Source organism: Lycorma delicatula, chromosome 6 (assembly GCF_047948215.1).
Source record: "Lycorma delicatula isolate Av1 chromosome 6, ASM4794821v1, whole genome shotgun sequence".
NCBI classification, from domain to species: Eukaryota; Metazoa; Arthropoda; class Insecta; order Hemiptera; family Fulgoridae; genus Lycorma; species Lycorma delicatula.
The window spans coordinates 26,694,510-26,713,983 of record NC_134460.1 but is presented as its reverse complement, the minus strand read 5'-3'; the positions used below and the strand labels follow the sequence as shown (position 1 = coordinate 26,713,983).

The 19,474-nt window shown below is 27.4% G+C and overlaps 2 protein-coding genes across 3 annotated transcripts in view; one reads left to right on the top strand and one right to left on the bottom strand.

Moving 5' to 3' along the window:
* Positions 1-16,205, bottom strand: part of LOC142326769 (uncharacterized) — a 127,997-nt gene extending 111,792 nt beyond the window's left edge. Inside the window, exons 1-2 of the mRNA XM_075369465.1 lie at positions 15,845-16,205; positions 4,242-4,956 (exon numbers count right to left, since the gene is read on the bottom strand). Of these exons, the coding sequence (XP_075225580.1) occupies positions 4,242-4,887 (646 nt within the window). The 5' untranslated portion in view covers positions 4,888-4,956; positions 15,845-16,205. The remainder of the gene's footprint in view (positions 1-4,241; positions 4,957-15,844) is intronic.
* Positions 16,206-16,449: 244 nt separating this feature from the next.
* Hpr1 (THO complex 1-like protein Hpr1) overlaps positions 16,450-19,474 on the top strand; it is a 132,535-nt gene continuing 129,510 nt past the window's right edge. The window contains exon 1 of one of the 2 annotated variants that reach the window (XM_075369460.1): positions 16,450-16,599. The gene's annotated coding sequence lies outside the window, so the exon portion shown is untranslated. The remainder of the gene's footprint in view (positions 16,600-19,474) is intronic. The other variant, XM_075369461.1, reaches the window with a different exon arrangement.

Genomic DNA, 19,474 nt, shown 5'->3' with positions numbered 1-19,474 from the left:
AGAGGGTTTATGTTTGTTTGGGATAAACAAAAAAAACTACTTTATCAATCGCAATCAAATGTTTCTTGGCATAACTGAGAAGGTTTTTAGATATATTTCATCTCGAAAAATCTCAGAGAACCAACCGATCGATTGCTTTCAAATTTTCAGAATACATTTGTATTATACCATGAAAGGTTTTAAGCTACAGATCAAGGCCCTATCTCGCTCTTAAGTTAAATATTATTTCTTCACGTCCAAGGATGATGAAGTTGTAAAGATATTCATTAAGGAAAAAAAAAGATTAATCATTTTACTTCATTATTATATTTCTACCTCCATGACAAAGAAAATAATTTTTGAATTTTTCATCTTTAAAGGTGTACTTTATATAAAGGTGTGTACTTTAGATACCATAGCTACCATTATTCTGCCTTTTGTAATTTAATTTTTTTCCAGGTTTCTATAAAGTCGAATACTCTAATTGTCATTTTCCAGTATTATTCTCACAATCATGAGGATAACGAACGGTGCGAGGATCCAGGGGTGGAGGCCTCTGGGTAGACGGGAATGGCGACCGAAGCGAGCTCTGCGAGTGTCCCAGGCGCCGTCGCCATGCAACGCGGGAATGGCAAGCGAAGCAACCTCTGCGACCCTGGAGTAGGTCCCGTGGCTCCGGGAGGCCCCGAGGAGCACCTAAGTTGGTTCCAGGGTTTACTTGGGATGACCTGGGCGTATAAATATATAAATACAAAAAAAAAGTATATATAATATATTTCTTCTTTTTTTTTGTTTGATTATATCGCCAATTAAACTTGAAGTTTGTGCGTGGGTTATGGAAATGGAATATTTTAGGTATGAAAAATAACATAGCTGACCGGGACCTCCGGATGAAAGGCCAAGGCATTACCACAGAGGTCGGCGGAATGGCGATTTATTGTCTTTATATTGCCCAAAATATGATATTTTTAAAAAAATAATTTTATTTCATAAAAGCTAAAGCAAAAAATGTGTATCTTACTACTTCAGGTCATCATTAAAAAACTGCAAATTTCAATAAAACGTGGTTGTTTTGAATTAAATTATTTAAAAATTAGATTTCTTTCTCTTGATATAAAATCATTTACTTTTATTTCTTTGCTTAGAATAAACTTACGAAAATATATTCATTAAACAAATATTAAAAACTATAAGATTTTCATGAAATTTTATGAAATGATTAATTGAATTTGGAAGGAGAAACTTCTAATAAAAACATTCTTTTAATTTGAATTTCTCATTCAAAATATCAGAGCAGACTTTCAAGGGAAAAATTAAAGGAAATTACCTTCATTAGGAAACAATCTATAAAAATTTCAAACAGGGTTTAAGGTTCCGTTAATTATCTATAATGATTTTTTTTTTTGTTATTGGGAGAACAATATTTTCTCGTAATTACACTCTCACGTTGTATTTTTAAAAATAAAATTTCAACGTAAAAATCAAATGTTATTTAATTTGAAAAACTTCCTTTTAAATTTCAAATTTAACCTCCTAACTTTTAATATAACTGTTTTATTGTTTAAACACTAAAAATGCATTTAACGAAAGATTTAATGAAATAAAAATTAAAATAGATAGAAATTTAAATAAAGTTCACAGGCAATTTTTTTCTTTTTTTTATAACCGCTGAGTTTGTAGTCCTGAAATCCTTTTTTAAAATTATTATTCAAGAAACGAAATCAGCAAATAAGAATCCATGTAAACAAGTTTTTTTGATAACTATCAACAGAAAAATTTTTATCAAAAATTTCCCTTTTGGTTATAAGAACGAACTGTTATCTAGAGAGGCTCTAAGACATAATATAAATCCTTATAAATTCCGCATTTCGTAGCAAAAGAGAGATTTGTTTTTTAGATATTAATTGGTTTATTTAAACAGATGAAATTTCTCAAAAGTTGATTTTCATCCGTGTTGAAAATTTATGTTTAATTTTAAAAACGTGGAGCCTTTACCTTTGCAAAACTCTTTACACTCCCAGTATAAATACGTATAAAAAAATCATACAATTTAATTTTATTTACTTATTCTTAGAATAAAGATTCTCTTTATAAAAGAAATCTACCATTATTAGTAATTTCTCGGCGAATCTAGATAGCTACATTAAAGGGGATAGTATGATGATCATATTAAAAATGGGATACATGTTTTTTGTTCAAATCTTTACATTTTAGAGTCCAACTAGATCATCTAATCCAAAAAAACATATGTATGTATGCGAGTAGATATGTACATACGTACACACATACATTTGTGTATCCTGTTGGTTTTGGCCTTATTTCTCAGGATTGACCAAATCAATTTTCTTCAAATTTGGTTCAAATATTTCTATATTCAGTAATGATCACAATTTTTTTTCAAAATTTGTTAAGGGGAATATTGCGAAGAAACCAATTTTGATTTTCTACAGGGGCGTTTTAAAAAACTTTAAGTATGTTTGTTACCTACAATTGATATATAAATAATACACCAAAGTTGTAATTTTCTAGGAAGGAGGTAAACATTTTTGGCTAACTCTTTTTTTTCAAGAAATATTAATGAATAAGAGCTATCAAAAAATTAAGATTTCAAGAACGACGTACAAAGTTGAACTTCCATTTGAATTTAACCCCTAATGTGCTTAAAGAAAAAAAATATTTTTATCCATTTCTGACCGTTTATTTAAGAGAAAATATATTATAAAACATCTCAAAAATTAATTACCTTACCAAGAAGAATGTGCTATTTTAATCCATCAAAAAACGTAGTTGGAAATACTTCAAATTATACTGGTAAATAAAAAATACTTTTTTACATTAAAACCTTTAAAATTTTTTTTTTAATACTTTATTTTATAGTCGCATCAATAATTAAAGTCATTAGAGACTTATCAGGGTAATGTAACTGGACCGGTGAATGGGTAGTCTTGTAAAAACTGAGACGGACCATTGCTGAGACGTGTGATTAATTGAAATCGAACCACCAAAGAATACCGATACCCACGATCTAGTATTCAAATCCGAATAAAAGCAACTACCTTTATTAGGATTCGTACCTGAGAACTCTCGACTTCGAAATCTGCTGATTTACGATGACAAGTTTACTAACCCGGTGTGTTGCGTTTTAAATAGATAAGGTTCAACAATGATCTTCAATCTGAAAACGTGATTATTAGGGAAAAAATAAAAGAATTTTAGCCGATAATTTGCAAAAATAATTGATTATTATAAATATATATGTATAAATGAAAAGAAATTGTAACATGTATATATATATATATATATACATATTACAATAATTGTATCAATTTTACGAAACATCATTTTAAATGAAAAAGAAAAAAATGAACGGGAATCGAATTGAATCACATCAATGTGTGTACAATACTAAGTATTGTACAGCAGATGGATAGGACTGGCCGAAAAGCAGTACCTACCCGGATTTTTAAATTTCTTAATGCATCGATATACCTTAATGAAAATATGCTAAACTCTCGGATACAAATTGATATGCATCAGAAAATATTTTAATTTATTTTTCACGAACCGGTCCCCGGGTGTTGTGACTTACAAAAATCGAATATTGAATTATATTGCGTTTTTGAAGGAAATCGTACCAAACGGTAGGGAGAAATTGTGAAGTTGCCATATCTGGAAGAGAAAGTTTGATTTCATGAAAATATATATTTTCATGAAATAAAGCATGGGCGTATTTTTGTTTGTTTATAAAAAAACCATTGAAAGTAATATTACTAAACAATTTTTAAAAGTAATAAAAACCTCACACGCTTCCAAAAAAGTAATCCCGTAAATTTTTTATAATTTGAATTATTTCAGCTTAAATTATTATTTTCTAAATTTTTGTTAGGATTATCAGAACGGGAATCTTTATAACAGCGATAGGGAATTAATCTTTTTAATTAATAAATAATAATCTATTTTTCAAATAGTCCTAAATAGTACTACTAAAAAATCTATCAAGGTTTTTATAATTTTCTACAAGACTTTATTAGATCGCGGATTTTTTTATTCAGTACATAAACCAACAGAGAATTTTTTTTAATAAGGAAATATTACATTCATAAATAGTGTTGCATAGGTAAAAATAATTAAAATTTTTTATTACTAGTGAAGGGGTTAGAGCATATATACATTCTGGGATATTACAGCAATATCGTGTACGATTTAAAAAATTATATATTTATGCATACTAAGTTTCTAAAAAACTTTAATTTTTTACTTACCTGACGGAACGAAGACTTTTTCATTTTCTTCTTCTTCCTTATCTTTATCATCTTGTATTTCTACCACTTCTTCGTCCTCTTCCTCGATGTCTTCGTCGCCTTCTTCTTCATGAAAATTTTCACTAGAAGATGCAATTTTATTTGATCCTTTTTTATCATTTATATTTTTATTTAATACAGTTGGCAAGGAATTAACAGAATCAAGCGATTGTTCCGAATTTTCTTGTGTATTATTATTATTTATCGTTAAACAACTTGCAGTTTGTAAAACACAAAAAGATGTCGAACTACTGTCATCGTTTAGTGTATTATCAGAGGTTAAACTGTTTGTTATTTCTTGTTCTAAAGCTATTTGATTAACATTATTATCACTAGTTAAATTATCCATACGAAATTCACTAAATAAATCGGCCAACACGTCCGAATGATAGCCACTTTCCTCCGAACACTCGCGTGACACACGAACAGTCCCACCGCTATCAAAGTTTCTTCTTGTAAATGATACAACCATATTGTTGTTACTGATAATATTATTATTATTTGAATAATCTGATTGCGATTGGAATAACGTATTTAACACTTGTTCTGAATTTACATCAGGTTGTTGTTGTAGTAAATCATTACTTGTCCACCACAATTCGTCCATTTTCCATTATTATTAAATTTAATATTATAGTTACATTTTGTTACTATCTCCCAATAGATAAATTAGAATCTGCAAAAACGATTATATTAAATTAAAGTACTGACTTATCCTTTTTTATTATTAGAGTTTAAGAGTTTTACCCTTATTAGGGATTCGACAATATCTGTTAAAATAGAGAACATTGTCCTAAGAGAGATCGATGAATAGAAACATCCGCACCGTATAACTCAAAAAATATCAAGGAAGCAGTTATTCTCGTTATCTCATAAGTCCTTACGATGGATTCAATCGGCATCTTGTCAAAACCACAAGATTTGGTGAGATCGATTACCTTAGAGAAATTTCAAGATTATTAGAAAGCGGTAAATAGTGAGAAAGTGACAATGACAACCCCTTAGATGTGCTAAGCTTCCACTTATGAGTATAAAAATTTCTCGGATGATTCTATATCTTTATCTAAAGTAGATATCTCAGTATTTGAGCTGTTCTTGAACTCATGTATACTTTGAAATAATCTGCTTTTATTGTAGATACTAAAAAATATCCAAGAACAGACTCGAGATTCTCTAAAATAAACCCTCATTCATCTTAAAATTAGGTGGCGTAATGAATTAATTGTTATTCCGTTGAACTGTAAACAGTTCAATTTTATCCTTATTACGGAGAATTTATTTGTTTAATCAAGAGGATGATTTTTAGTATTAGCTTTGGAACGCTACACAGTTTTGTCAACGTAATATTCTCGTCTGCTAACAAAATGAACCGTTTGTTGTACCGGTAAATATTTTGGAACGAAGAGATTATTCGGTTTCAGAAAAAGGCTACACGAGACGAGAGTTTTAAACCTTAATTTTTTGTACTTAAAGGTGCTTACTCATTGAGGAATGGAGTAAATGAAAAGAAAAAAGTAAAGGTTCTTATTTTTTTATACAATTTGTGTAAGCGCGCTTCTTATTAATCTCTACTGCAACAACAGAGGTGTTTCTGTGTACAGCGGCCCAAAAATAGCGAAATTATAAGGAGAGAACAACTAAACATTTTAATTCTTACTATATGCTACTTACCTACCGATGAATCACGGAACAGAAAATTAATATACTCATCTGATTATTTTTCAGATTTTCCAATTAAAATTCTTTTTGGCTACAAATTTTCGCTTTGGCGATGGAATTTTTTCCTCTAAATGTTCATTGCAGTTCACAAAAAAGAAAGATAATTTGTAATGGAATAGAATATTAAAAATGTGAAACTAAATAAGTATGAATTACTGAGAAAATAGTTATTTATGATTTGTTCAAGAATCAGGTTGTTATAATAAATATACTAGGTGATTAAATATGTTGCAATAAAGAAAATAATGAATTTATTTTATCCTTATCACTGTTTAAATTTTATGAAGAGAAGGCAATAAAGGAATAATACTGACACGTTTAATTAAAGTGAATTGAATGAAACTAAATAGGTCATAAAATAAAAGTATGAAGAATTAATATTAAAATAGGAGAACATACTACACCAAAAGTTTCAGTTTGCTTTTGTTGAAGTAGTAAAATTACTAATAATGAACGAAGTAAATAAATTTCAAAACTTTTACGCAGAAAAAAATAAGATAACATATTGATTTAAGAATATGAAAGGAAACTTTCTAACGATTATTTAGCGAATATGTTTTACGGCAATAAGAAACTTGAATAACTCAAAAGCTAGAAAGACAGAACGTGTAAGAACTTAAATGGTAGAATCTCCTAAACAGAAGAAAAATATTGATTTTGTCAGTCAATTTGATTGCAGAATAGGGGGAAAAAAGGGTAAAAATAGTAAAGAAAAGATTACAATATATAAATCAAGTTATTGCAGATGTAGAATATATGTATAACAATATACAATGGAGTTTTTCCAATCATTTATAATAAAAAGAAATTGAAAATTTTATCAAACAAAGTAGACAATCATTTGATAATCAAATAAAAAATCTAATTTTTGTCTGGGTATGTTTGTGTGTATATATATATATGTGTGTGTGTGTGTGTGTGTGGTGTGCGCATAACACTAATACTAAATCGAGCAAAACAAATGTTATATTCTAATAGAGGGCCAAAAATGACCTGATGACACCAACTGGCACTGCACCAAACTTGATAGATTTCGAAATAATCGACGGGGAGTATAAGAGTATCACGCGAGAACTAACTGACCGATTGCCTTAAAATGTTCAGGAAACATTCATGTTACCCCATTGAAGGTTTTAAGCCATAGATTGGGGCCCTACCCCCTTTGGGGAGGCTGGTAAGGGGCTGGTATCAGAGCATCACGCGAGAACGAACCGACCGATTGCTTTCAAATTTTCTGGATACAGTCGTGATATCACTGGGAAGGTTTTAAGCCATAGAACGAGGCCCCAGTCCCCCTGGGGAAATGTGGGGTATCAGAGCTTCTATGTCAAGAACGAGAGAGAATTGGTGGAAAGAGAGCTATTAATTGTTATTTATCAGAAGTATTCTCATAACCATGAGGATAACGAACACAGGCGGGATCCAGGAGGCGGAGCCCCTTGGCTAGTCGGGAAGAGCGAGTGAAACGATCCCTGACAGGCTAGTTATGATTGTTAATATTTTTTTTTAATCGAGATTGAGGTTTAATTTTTTAGTAGCTAAAAAGTATAAATTTTAAAATCTGATGTATTTTTATGTTGTTACATAGATATATTTGTATATACTGAGTCTGCTGTTTAAAATGTTATAAAACTTCGATAAGCATTTTTAATAAAAATTACTCTATGTTTGTGTAGCTGTACTATCACTGACACCAAAGCTGGATGCAGATAAATTACTTTCACCCATAATATACTTTTGTAGAAAAATTCTCGTTTTATGGGTAGGTTTTATACAACTGCCCAAAAAGAAGTGTAATGTATTTAGGGTGTATGTATGTTTGTTCCACTGTCGCAACTCAACGGCTGAACCGATTTAGATGTATGACCCCTGCGTTGGAATCCATACATTACCGGGTGTGTCGTAGACTATAATATATATTATGTATGTTTAAATAAATTTAAAAAATTATACTACACGTATTCTATGTATAATTTTGTCATCCGCACGCTCTTTAATTATCCTATATTAGTAATTATTCTATATTAAAGAGCAATGCTTTTTTTTATACATGAGAAAACATATTTATTTATTGTTCCAGACTGCCTGTATAGAGTTTCCAGTATTTTTAGAGTAACTAAGGGAAATATTTAATTCGTTAATATATTGAAAGAATAAGCCCCAGAACAGAAAAGAATGATTGTAGGAATACGCAAAATAAAAAAAAAAAACATAAAATTAATATACATATATTTGTTTTGTATTTTTGTGATGGGGAGGGGGGGAGTGATTGATTGCCTACTTATTACTGCTTTTTTATTTGGAAACAAGAAAATATAAAAAAAATTTTCCATCCTTGGTAGTCTACTTAAATTAGAAATTTTATTAAGTAAAAGTTTATTGCTGGGATACACCACAAATCTATAATCCCTCCCCATCAAAAAGTATCACAAAAAATACATTTAGGATTTTACTCCCGTATAGTGAAAAGACGGTTATTTAGAAGTATCTTGAAAATGACTGATATTAGCGAAAAAAAAGAGTATACATTTAAATTTCCATATTTTCCGTTCACTTAAATTGTCCTCAAAAATTGGCCCAAATAAAACTTGAAAAAAAAAACATGTTTCTTACCTCTTTTATAAAGAACAAATAATTATTTCCTATAAGATATATTCAGTTAACTTTCGAGTGTTACGTGTTGCGTTGATTTGTCACTCGCTATTACTTGTTTGAAGAAGTCAAACAAATACGGGTGAAAGTTATCTATCACCCGTATGGTTGTCCCGATAGGTTCTTGTTATGAGCAGAGATTCCACATTAAGAGGTTCGTTTAAAGTGTAACAAATAATAATTTTTTAAATGATTTAGAAGTAATTATTAATAAAATATATGTTTTGAAAAATACAGGCTGATTCAAGAGGAAAGGGATAATAATTTGGGAACTGATTCTAGAGCTTGAAATAATAAAAAATGTTCATATAAAGATATATCCGTCAACTATTGTTATCGAGTTACGGCTAATGAAAAATTTCCCACTAATTTCAGTTTCCTCCATGGGTTCATACTGAAATTTTTAAGAAGTTATAAAAGGGGTAAACTTGATGGTTTCAAATATTTTTTGACTTGAAAAATCGAATAAAATATGTCCCGGAACTGTATCTTCCGCAGTTTTTGTAATATCCAACTTAAAACATAAACATTCTTTGACGAAAAACACGTTTTTACTTCCTTGTACGAAATAAAGGAAATATTGTAATCACGAAAAATTTTGGTTTTTAAATTTCAACGGAAATATCCATTTTGACCATTCCTAAATTCATTTTGACTAGTTTCGGCGTGACGTCTGTGCTTACGTATGTATGTATCTCGCATAACTCAAAAATGATTAGCCGTAGAATGTTGAAATTTTGAATTTAGGACTGTTGTAGCATCTAGTTGAACATCATCCCTTTTGATTGCTTTCGACTGGACCAAAAGTGTCCATAAAACCCCCAAAATAAATAAAAATTAGATTTTGGACTTTTTTGTAACTGCAGTAATAAACCCTTACTGAGAGCTTTTCAACGATATATCATAAGTGTTACTTATTTTTATTGGTTCCAGAGTTACAGCCAAATAAAATTTTAGTTAATGAAATATTTGGTTCTTACAAGAGGAAGGCACATCGGTTCGAATCAGATTTCATCTCCTTTTTTTAACTTTTTTTAATTTAAATATATTGATTTATTGATAATTATTAAACTCTGATTGTAAATAAAGTTTTACAATAAATAATAATTCAACAATAACACTAAAAAAAATGAAAAAAATATCAGAAGTTATTAATGAAATAAAATTTTATGTACTTTTTATTTTAAAAAAATATGTATATGTAATTTAATAGGCGTGCAAGAAAATCATGTGGTGTCCACATGAGTTTTCGTAGGTTTGAAGTACAATAACTTTGTTAAATGACTAGTAAATGCGTAAATTTTATTATCAAACCTAGCAGAGAATTGATGTAATAAAATCTATAAAAATATAAAATCAACTTTTTTTTATTAAAAAGAAAACAGAACAAAACAAAAAAAATATTATGCGTTTGTAAAAATAAAAAAAACAGCTGTTTTTAATACAATAAATTTAGACCTTTGTAAAATTAAGTTGGCAACCAACAGTAACCGTAAAATTAATCGGTATATTAAAATGTCATAAAATTATGGTCACCTGTTAATAATAAAAGTTAGGCGGTTTTCTTGTTTTCGACGTAATTTTGATCGTATTTAATTACTATTAAGAATCATGTTATGTAGTGATTTTTGTTTATTGTACTCTAAACTGTTACTACATTTTTCCAGTTGAATCTGAATTTAAAAGAAAAAGTGAAATTCCTTTTTGAATTCTTTGTTTTGAAAAATGCCCTACCTCTCATTCATGGAGAATATGCTGATAATACTTTTATGCATACTTTGCGCACTGTCTACTGATAAGGTGTGTTTAACATTCGAAATACCCATCTAGGTTTATATTTTAAATAAAATCTTTTTAAATGGTTTTAGAGAGTAATCTTGTTTTCCAATTTATTCTAATACGTTTAGTATAGCCAATTATTTTTATTTGTTTATAATCTAATGTACGATTTTCGTTTCGTTTGTATCACTTATAGTATTTAATATTATGGTCTTGTAAATTTAGTTATTTAATAGTAATTTTGTATTGTTAAAAGTATTTACTATTTATACATGGTGAAGTTATGTTTAAAAATAATTAATACATTGTTTACTTTCAAGATATATAAAAAATTGATTCTGAAAGATCTTTTTGGAGCATTTATTTAGCTCCTTCGTCAACGGTGTTAGTGATGATAATTCCTGACAAGAAGTGATCCTACTCTAGTATTTGTCAAATAATAAATTTGACCTGTGTTGTGAGGTATGACGTACTAAAAGAGAATATAATGACGTTTAAAAGTATAAAACGTATAAAAGTATATAATATAATGATGTACAGAAAACGTCATTAATCTATTTAATATGTCATTCTTGTCAAAAATTTGAGTAATTATAAATTTCGTATTACTGCAGTGTGTTGACTTCATGACTTCCCTTGTCAGTGTGTTAAATTTATTATTTTTGGTTAATGCCTGTTTTGTTAATTATGTACGAGTCCTTTTTCTATTGCATAATTTTTAAAAATTGTTCCTGTTTTCTTTGTAGGATCATCTGAACACAGAAGTCCATATATTTAGAAAATAAGTTGTTTATTTAACTTGTGTTTTTTTAAAAATATTTATTAAATCTTTTCTTTTGTATAGTAAAATAATAAAGTTCAGTTTTGTTTTTTACATTTTTCGATTAATGTATTATTAACATTATATAAGATAATTACGGCATTGTCTATATTGAATTCCATAACCTATGGTATTAATATAAAATATTTTATAAAGAATTTACGTTTAATATTTTGTTTTATGTACATTGTTTCATAATATTTTTTAATGCAGAAAACTTGGCACATCCATAAATAAATCCCCTTACAAATTTCTATTTCTATTATAAACAAAATAAAATAATTAAAAATTAATCACCTACTACATACACATATTCTCCATAATATAAAAGGAATTTACGTTTCGCCTAAAACTCATAATCGACCGATCGAAACCATAAATCTATCATTAAAAAAAAAGAATTAAACTTCATTTACAAAACCTTTATTTTATAACCAGTTTTTTGTCAGTTGTAATTTCCTTTTCCAATACACTACAACGGGTTAACAGAGTATATGTTGACCCAACCCTTCTTTTTATGTTGTTTTTATTGCAACTTAATTTTTTTTTTTATTAATTCAACACAGGAGCTTACAAGGAAGCTAACACATGAGAATATGAAAATGGAAATTTATAACATCTGAAAAATACCATTCCTGACCGGGTTTCGAACCCGAGACCTCCGAATGAAAGGCCGAAATGCTACTACTCTACCGCAGAGATAAGTATTTAGAAATTTTTAATTTTTGTGATTAAATCGTCCCATCGTAACCAGAACATAAAAATTACATTAAATCGCATTACAGAACATAAAAAATATATATAACTGTTTTATTTATACCTAGTAATTCATATATATGTTACCGTGAAAGATCGAACTTCGAGAATATCAATAATCTCCAGTGAATGTCGACGCATACCATATACGTCGGTTAAAGACCGAAATATTTGCTTATTCGGACCTTCGCCGTATATTTCGACAAACACAGATAAGCTCTGGCGGGGGTTGATAATGTATATATTTCTGCTAATAAAATAAATATAATAATTTTATTATAAATAAGTTAATAATAACTCGAAAAAAATTATATTTTATTACAAATATGCCTATGGATTAAAATACAAATCCTACCCTACTAAAAGGTATTTTGGTTGTGTCACTCTCTCTCTCTCTATCTCTCTCTCTCTCTCTCTCTCTCTCTCTCTGTGTGTGTGTGTGTGTGTGTGTGTGTGTGTGTGTGTGTGTGTGTGTGTGTGTGTGTGTGTGTGTGTGTGTGTGTGTGTGTGTGTGTGTGTGTCTTAGCTTAGCACCGGAATGCACCGATCACTAGCGGAAAATCCCGATCCGTTAGTACGTGTCTCGTGGTGGTCAGGTGTATACTTGTTAATAAATAAAACCGGTCAAGTTTGATCAAAGTTCCGTGTGTTTTCGATTGAAAATAAATCGATTAACGAAATGGGTTACTTGGTCGATTCCTTTTTTTCTACAGGAATTCATATTAATACGAGTATATTGTTTTTATCCTACAACGAATTCTACAGGATGAATTCAGTAAGATACGAGACACTAAGAATACTATATCAAAATAAATTGTGATACCTTTTTTTCATCAAAATCTCTTTCGTTGATATCTAATATATAAATGGTTTGCAAAAAATATTAGCTCAACATAAATATGTTTAGGCATAGAGTTGTGTGTAGAAAATAATGTCATGTTGAAATATAAAAGAAAGTTCATGTAGTACGAAAATGATAGAACGAAAATTTAAGCTTGACGCAATGTGTTATGATTTCATTTTTTGCATAGAGTTGAAGATAGAATTGTCCATAGAGTACCATGTAGATAAAGTCATACTTGCTCCTAAATAATCTTTTTTGTAAAAAAAATGATCACTAATCTATATATATAAAAAAGGAATTTATTTCTTAGAAATGCAACGTTAAGGACCCCATAGGTATACAAAAAAAATCGAATTAGGCAAAAGGTTTCTATTTATTGCAAGGGTGGTTTTTATGATTTTCTTTTAGACTCTCGATTATCCAGTTGTCCAGTTAACCGGACATTATCTTATTCCAAAATTCAGTTATACCTAAGAGACGGTATGACCAATTTTAAAAGTTCAACGGCTTATTTTTACCATGCTAACGTTTGCATAAAAAAATATCTACGCCGGGTCATTCGGTTATCCGTTATTTTTTCGAAATTTACTTATATATCCGGAAAGGTACGACTAATTTTAAAAATTCAAACAGCGTATTTGCTAGCAGTATAAGGGCTAATATTTGCCTATAAAAGATATACTCTCGATGATCCGATTATCCAGTCATTTTCTTATTCCGAATTCAGTTATATCTCCGGAATGGTACGACCAGTTTTGAAAATTTAAACAGCGTTAAAATTATGCAATAGAAATAAGAACTCGAAATGAATAATTAAAGTACCGGAGAAACAAATAGTAAAAATCTTTTAATTACAGTAATTTTTCGTAATACGCAGTTAATGTGAGGTACACAAAAATGAATAGTGTCTTGAAAAAAATGTTCAAGACTATAAAAAAAAACGTACTTTTGGTTGTACCTCATGGGTGAGTGGAAAACAGTTACAATTATTTTGTCAAATTGTATAACTAAAGTTAAAGTTATGTATTTTTACACGATTACGATAAATAAATTATAATAAAATATCATAATTTATTATAATATAATAAATCAGTTTTCAAAAACTGAATCTCCTTTTACGCCCCAAAGACCAGAGCAAAGCGTTGCCTTGCTGAGAATCCGGGCTGAGCACCTAGTATTGTCACTAAAGGTTAATTAGATATATTACGTTGCAACATTTTTATTCAATATAATTTAAACTTCCTAAAATTTAAAAATCCTTCGTTAAATTTTAAAATACTGTCTAGTGAGTTTAATAATTACCCTCCTTGTTTTCTCGTTAGTTAATAAACTGTATTCAAAATGCATTATTAAATGAATATAATTTTTTAAATATTATTTTTACAATAATTTTATTATAATTGTATAGTATGTACTATTTATACTTATTAGATCTTAATTTTAGTTTATTGTAACGTACTATTGTTTTTATTAATTTAATAAATATTAAATTAATTGATTTAATAATTAAACATAATCTATTGCAAATATTTTTTATTTTCAATATGTGCTCTTTTTTTATTAACTAACATTTTTTTTAATACAAAAAAATAGATTTTAATTACATATATATATATACATTAAGGTCACATCTTAGGAATAAGTAACAATTAAGATCCGAAAGAATGGAACTGTCTTGAAAATAATCAAATTAAAAGATAAAAAAATAATTCTGGATGACCTGTAAATTCCTTGCTCTACTTATGAAGAATCCGTATGTTTGTTTATGTGTGGTACGTTTACTGTCGTTTAGTAGAATTTTGATTTTTTTTTAATGGATTGTTAATATATACAAAACTCAACATGCAATGACTGGAAATCCTTCCTAAATGGTTGCTGATAACATTAAGTGATTAAACTGAAAAAAAAAATTACTTTTTTTTTATTTGATTTAATATTTAAAAAAAAATTTATGTGTATTAAAAATGTTTGTATAAATTTAGTACCAATGTAACAATAGTTCCTTTTTTTTAACAAAACATTACAAATAAGTTTTGTAAAATTCAATTATAAAATTTATTATTAAGAAATAATAAATATATATATATATATTAAAATAATTTAATTTTATAAAAACTATTTATAAAGAACAGTAGTAGGTTAAAAAATATATAATTCTACATAAAAATTAATAAATTAAATTTTATGAATAGGTTTTTGAAAATTGAATTTTGAAATTTACCAGTTTTAAAAACAAGTTTTTAGATATATTGTAATAATTGTTAACATATGTTAAAGACATAAATTATAATGTATAGTATTGTAAGTAACAATAAGTAGATTAAAATTTTAATAAAAATTCATTTGAGCAGATATTAATTTAGTTTTAAAATTTTGCAAAAGAATATTGTACTTTCATAGAAAAATAACATATTCACACGCGGCTTAAGTTGATTCTTACACGTTAAAATAATAATATAATTTAATTTATAAATGTAAATCATAATTAAATGCTTATAATTAAGTTGAAGGTTAAATGTATAATTTATTTTTAAAATTTCATAATAAATTTTATTTTATGTGTGTGTGTGTACACACACACACACACTCACACACATACATATACACATGTATGTGTATTGTACTGTTGGCATATGTAACAATAAACTTATTTTTCTGTGATTTTTAAGAGGTTATTAATTTTGTTTAAGGTTTTTTTTCTTAAAAAATACATTTATGAAATAAATTGAAAATTGATATACATTAATTTAATTAAGTTAGTAATATCAATATTTTTTAGGGTAAATAAAAACTAGTTATCTGATCAAAGAAACATTGTTAACCTAACCTAAAAAATATTTACGCCTAACCTTAAGAATGTCGAATCAACATCGATAAAAGAATATTATTTTAGCTTCCGTATAGATTACTGGAAAGTATATAATAAATAGTAAACATATACATAAACATTTTAAAACATAACGATTAAATTTATTTTTTATCGCTTTTAATTACCTAGGATTTATATTTGTATCGAATGACCTTAAAAAATAAATAAAGTAGTTATAACAATATGGTCGGTGTACGTTGCTAAATATAGTACATTGTCACTAACTTCGATGAAATGTTGAGGTTATATTTCAGTTAAAAAGTGAAATACATCATAACTGTCCGATTCGTAATGACGTAGCACACCAAAATTAATTATTATTGTCGACGCGAAAAGAACGTGTTAAAGGTAACAATTAACACGACATAAAGTCCGAACGGATACTGAAAACTAACAGACAACGTCTGGTAAAAAGGTTTCACGCACTGACCGACACCGGTGAAACAGAAACAGATCGGCGGCAACAGCGACTGCAGGCGCTGCTAACTACAAGACGGGTGATGACTCGTTCACAATTCCTGGAGTTTTAAGGATGACTTATAAACCTCCCCACCACATAAATAAATGCAAAATATTCTTTATTCTTACATTGTATTTTATACTGTAAGCATTCGAAATTCCTTATAGGTAATATTTTTAATATAAAGATTGAATATTATATATTTTGGTGATATTTCGATTAATAGTTTTACATTTAATCGGTCGTTCGTGCTTATAAATTTAAAAGTTTATTTATAATTTCGATTGTGAATTTCATCATGTGTACACTTTAAAGTATAATGAGCGGGAAAATAACAGTTTTATTAAATTTTAGCAAGTAAGTTATGTGTTGTGCAACCTGAATTAATATACCAGTGTTATGTTTTTTGCACTAAGTTATGTAAGTACATTACATTATTAAATTAGAAACATGTTAAAATTGATAGGCTTACTTATTCAATAAGTAAATATTACTTCCTCGGTTAATGTATTTTATTATAAAAGGTCTTCAAAAAATAACGTTTTGAGGTTATCTCCATCCACACATACTAATTGGTCATGAATTCTTGTGTATGTGTGTGTGTGTGTGTGTGTGTGTGCGCGCGCATGTATATATTGATATCTATTTTGCGTCATAACTCAAGAATAATTAGATCAATAATAAATGAGATTCGGTTTGTAGAGAGATCAAATTTTTGAAAAAAAATCAGACCTGGAGAAGTACAGAAATAAAAAGGTTACAGAAATATTTCGGAAGAGAATAATTGAATTTAATGAAATTTTTACGTTTATTGAAATTATTTTTTAAAATTTATTAAAAAATATATCATAAGAAATACCGCTTTAATGTAAAATAATTGAATAATTTAAAAATATATTTTCATAACTTCCATTCCTAAAAATTAAAATTTGATCAAGTCATCTAAGTTTTGATCTATTTACCTATCGACTTGAATTTTCATTTTATATGTTGTAATTAGAGTTGAACAGTTTTCAAATGTTATCAAAGGATTAAAGGTAATACCATCAAAAAATGATAGTTCTACAATTTTTTTTTTACCGTTTTATATATTACTAATTTCTGATTTAATTTCTTTTTCTAAATGATTTAAGTGCATGTGATAGTTTTCTTCCTTAATTACAAGGATAATGGGTAATTTTTTAAATTATTTGGATAAACAGTTTTATTCAAAATCGTCTCTACTACTTTCCTTTAAGTGTCTTTTACATCACTTTATTTACTATTGGATGGAGTAAACTGAGTTTACTCCATCCAATTATAAAGTAAATTTTCATTAATTATAAAGTAAATTATTTTACTGATTTTATCTATCAATTTATTTATTTTTATTATTTATTTAAAAAAATTGAAATACTATCAAAAATGAATGATTCTCAACTCTTATAATATGAATAGCAGGTAAATATTTCAATTTCCTTAGAAATTAGATTTTGTTCAAATAGTCCAAAATTTGTTTCGTTCTAGATGGTTTTTTTTTATAATTGTCAATTATAATACCATAAGTCAGGGTATTTAATATGAATATGGGTTAAATCTGTACTAATTTTTATAATTTTTCTGACTTAACAGATCATTTTATTTAAAAAAAAAGAATTAATTTGTAAAAATATTAATTTCAATGTAGATATATTTTAAGCTATTTGTAATTGCTAGGGAAATTTAGCTACTTTGGTATCAATCATCTTTTCAATTTTTATTTTCAGATTATATTACCCTAGATACAAATCTCAGCTAAAGATCGTAATTTGATCTTGTTCAGATTCAAGCTGATAATATTCTTAAAAAAGTTCAGTTATAAAACCCAATAACCAAAATAAATCAATTAAATGGGTGTTCAAATCAATAAATATTTAAATACCAAATAAATTTGGATTTAAGCTGGGGTTCTGAACATTACATAACAACTAATCGTGATAATATTGTTGTCTTATTTTATTAAAAATTAAAATTTTTATTTTATATATAACAATTTCTCTTCGTTTATAAAAAATGGGTTCAATTATTAAAAAGAAATTCAAAAAAGAGTAGAATTTTTTTAAGTAGAAGTAAGCTTTTTAAAAATAAATTTAAATATTTCATTATTTTTTTTTTCATTGTTAACAAAAATATAAATATTTTTAATTAATTTTACAGACCATTTTTTTCAGAATTTGAATTGAACGCAATAATTATCTAAAAGAATTCCACAAACTTGATTTTATGTATTTTTATTTTTTCAAAAGTAATATTAAAAAAAAATATTAAAAATTTTAGTTACATAAAATACTGTTTTATTAAAAAAATGTATTATTGATTTAAAAAATAAATTATTCTTAAATTTAATTTTTTTAAATTTCAATACGTTTGCATCAGATATGATTGTTTAATAGATATTAAAGAATTAAATTACATTTTTTATTAGAATATTATCCATAAACTGCATTTCAGCTTATGAAGTGTATTTTCCGTTTTTTACAATTTTTAAATTTTAAAGATTTTTTTGCACCCATTTCAAAACAATTACTGGAGAATTAAGATAATGAATCTGATAAATTTAAGAAATCAAGAATCCATTTTTGACGTGTATTGCACAGGAATTTCAGACTATATTTCTGTTATGTAGTTTTATTTCTTAATTAATATATATTTTTTAGGTATTATAGATTATGTTAAATAGTAATATATATGTAGATTGTAGTAGATTACCTTAATATCATCAATAATTAAACTTTGCAAAGGGTAGAAGAAAAAAAAAACATGTAGATTCACGCTTCGTTCACGCTGTTACATTATATTGAGGGAATGTTTAATAAAACATATTCACTTACAAAATATATTTCTGTTTGAAACTCAAAATATTAGCGTAAATTACTCAGTGTAAATTTAACTAATACATAATGCCTTTTATAAAAAGTAATATATCTGCAGTAAAATAATTAGTATTTATTCTAGGAAATTTAAAATATTTTTTTCATTCTAACTAAATTGTACCACTGTATTTTCTTCAAAAAGCTTTGTTTTATTTATTACAGTCCTTGTAACTCTATAGCGGAATCAGGTGTTCTTCGACCGTTCCCATTAATGCGTCGATAATGTTAATAAATATTCTTGAATGTAGTCATTAAAAATAATTTATTTATTTATTTTTAATATGTACACTTTTTCTCAGAAATCACTTTGGAATGAATCCAACATTTTTGTACTTTAATTTCATTGGCGTCATAAATTCTATACGAAATGAGATTCGAGACTGGCTTTTTTTTCCCCACATTAC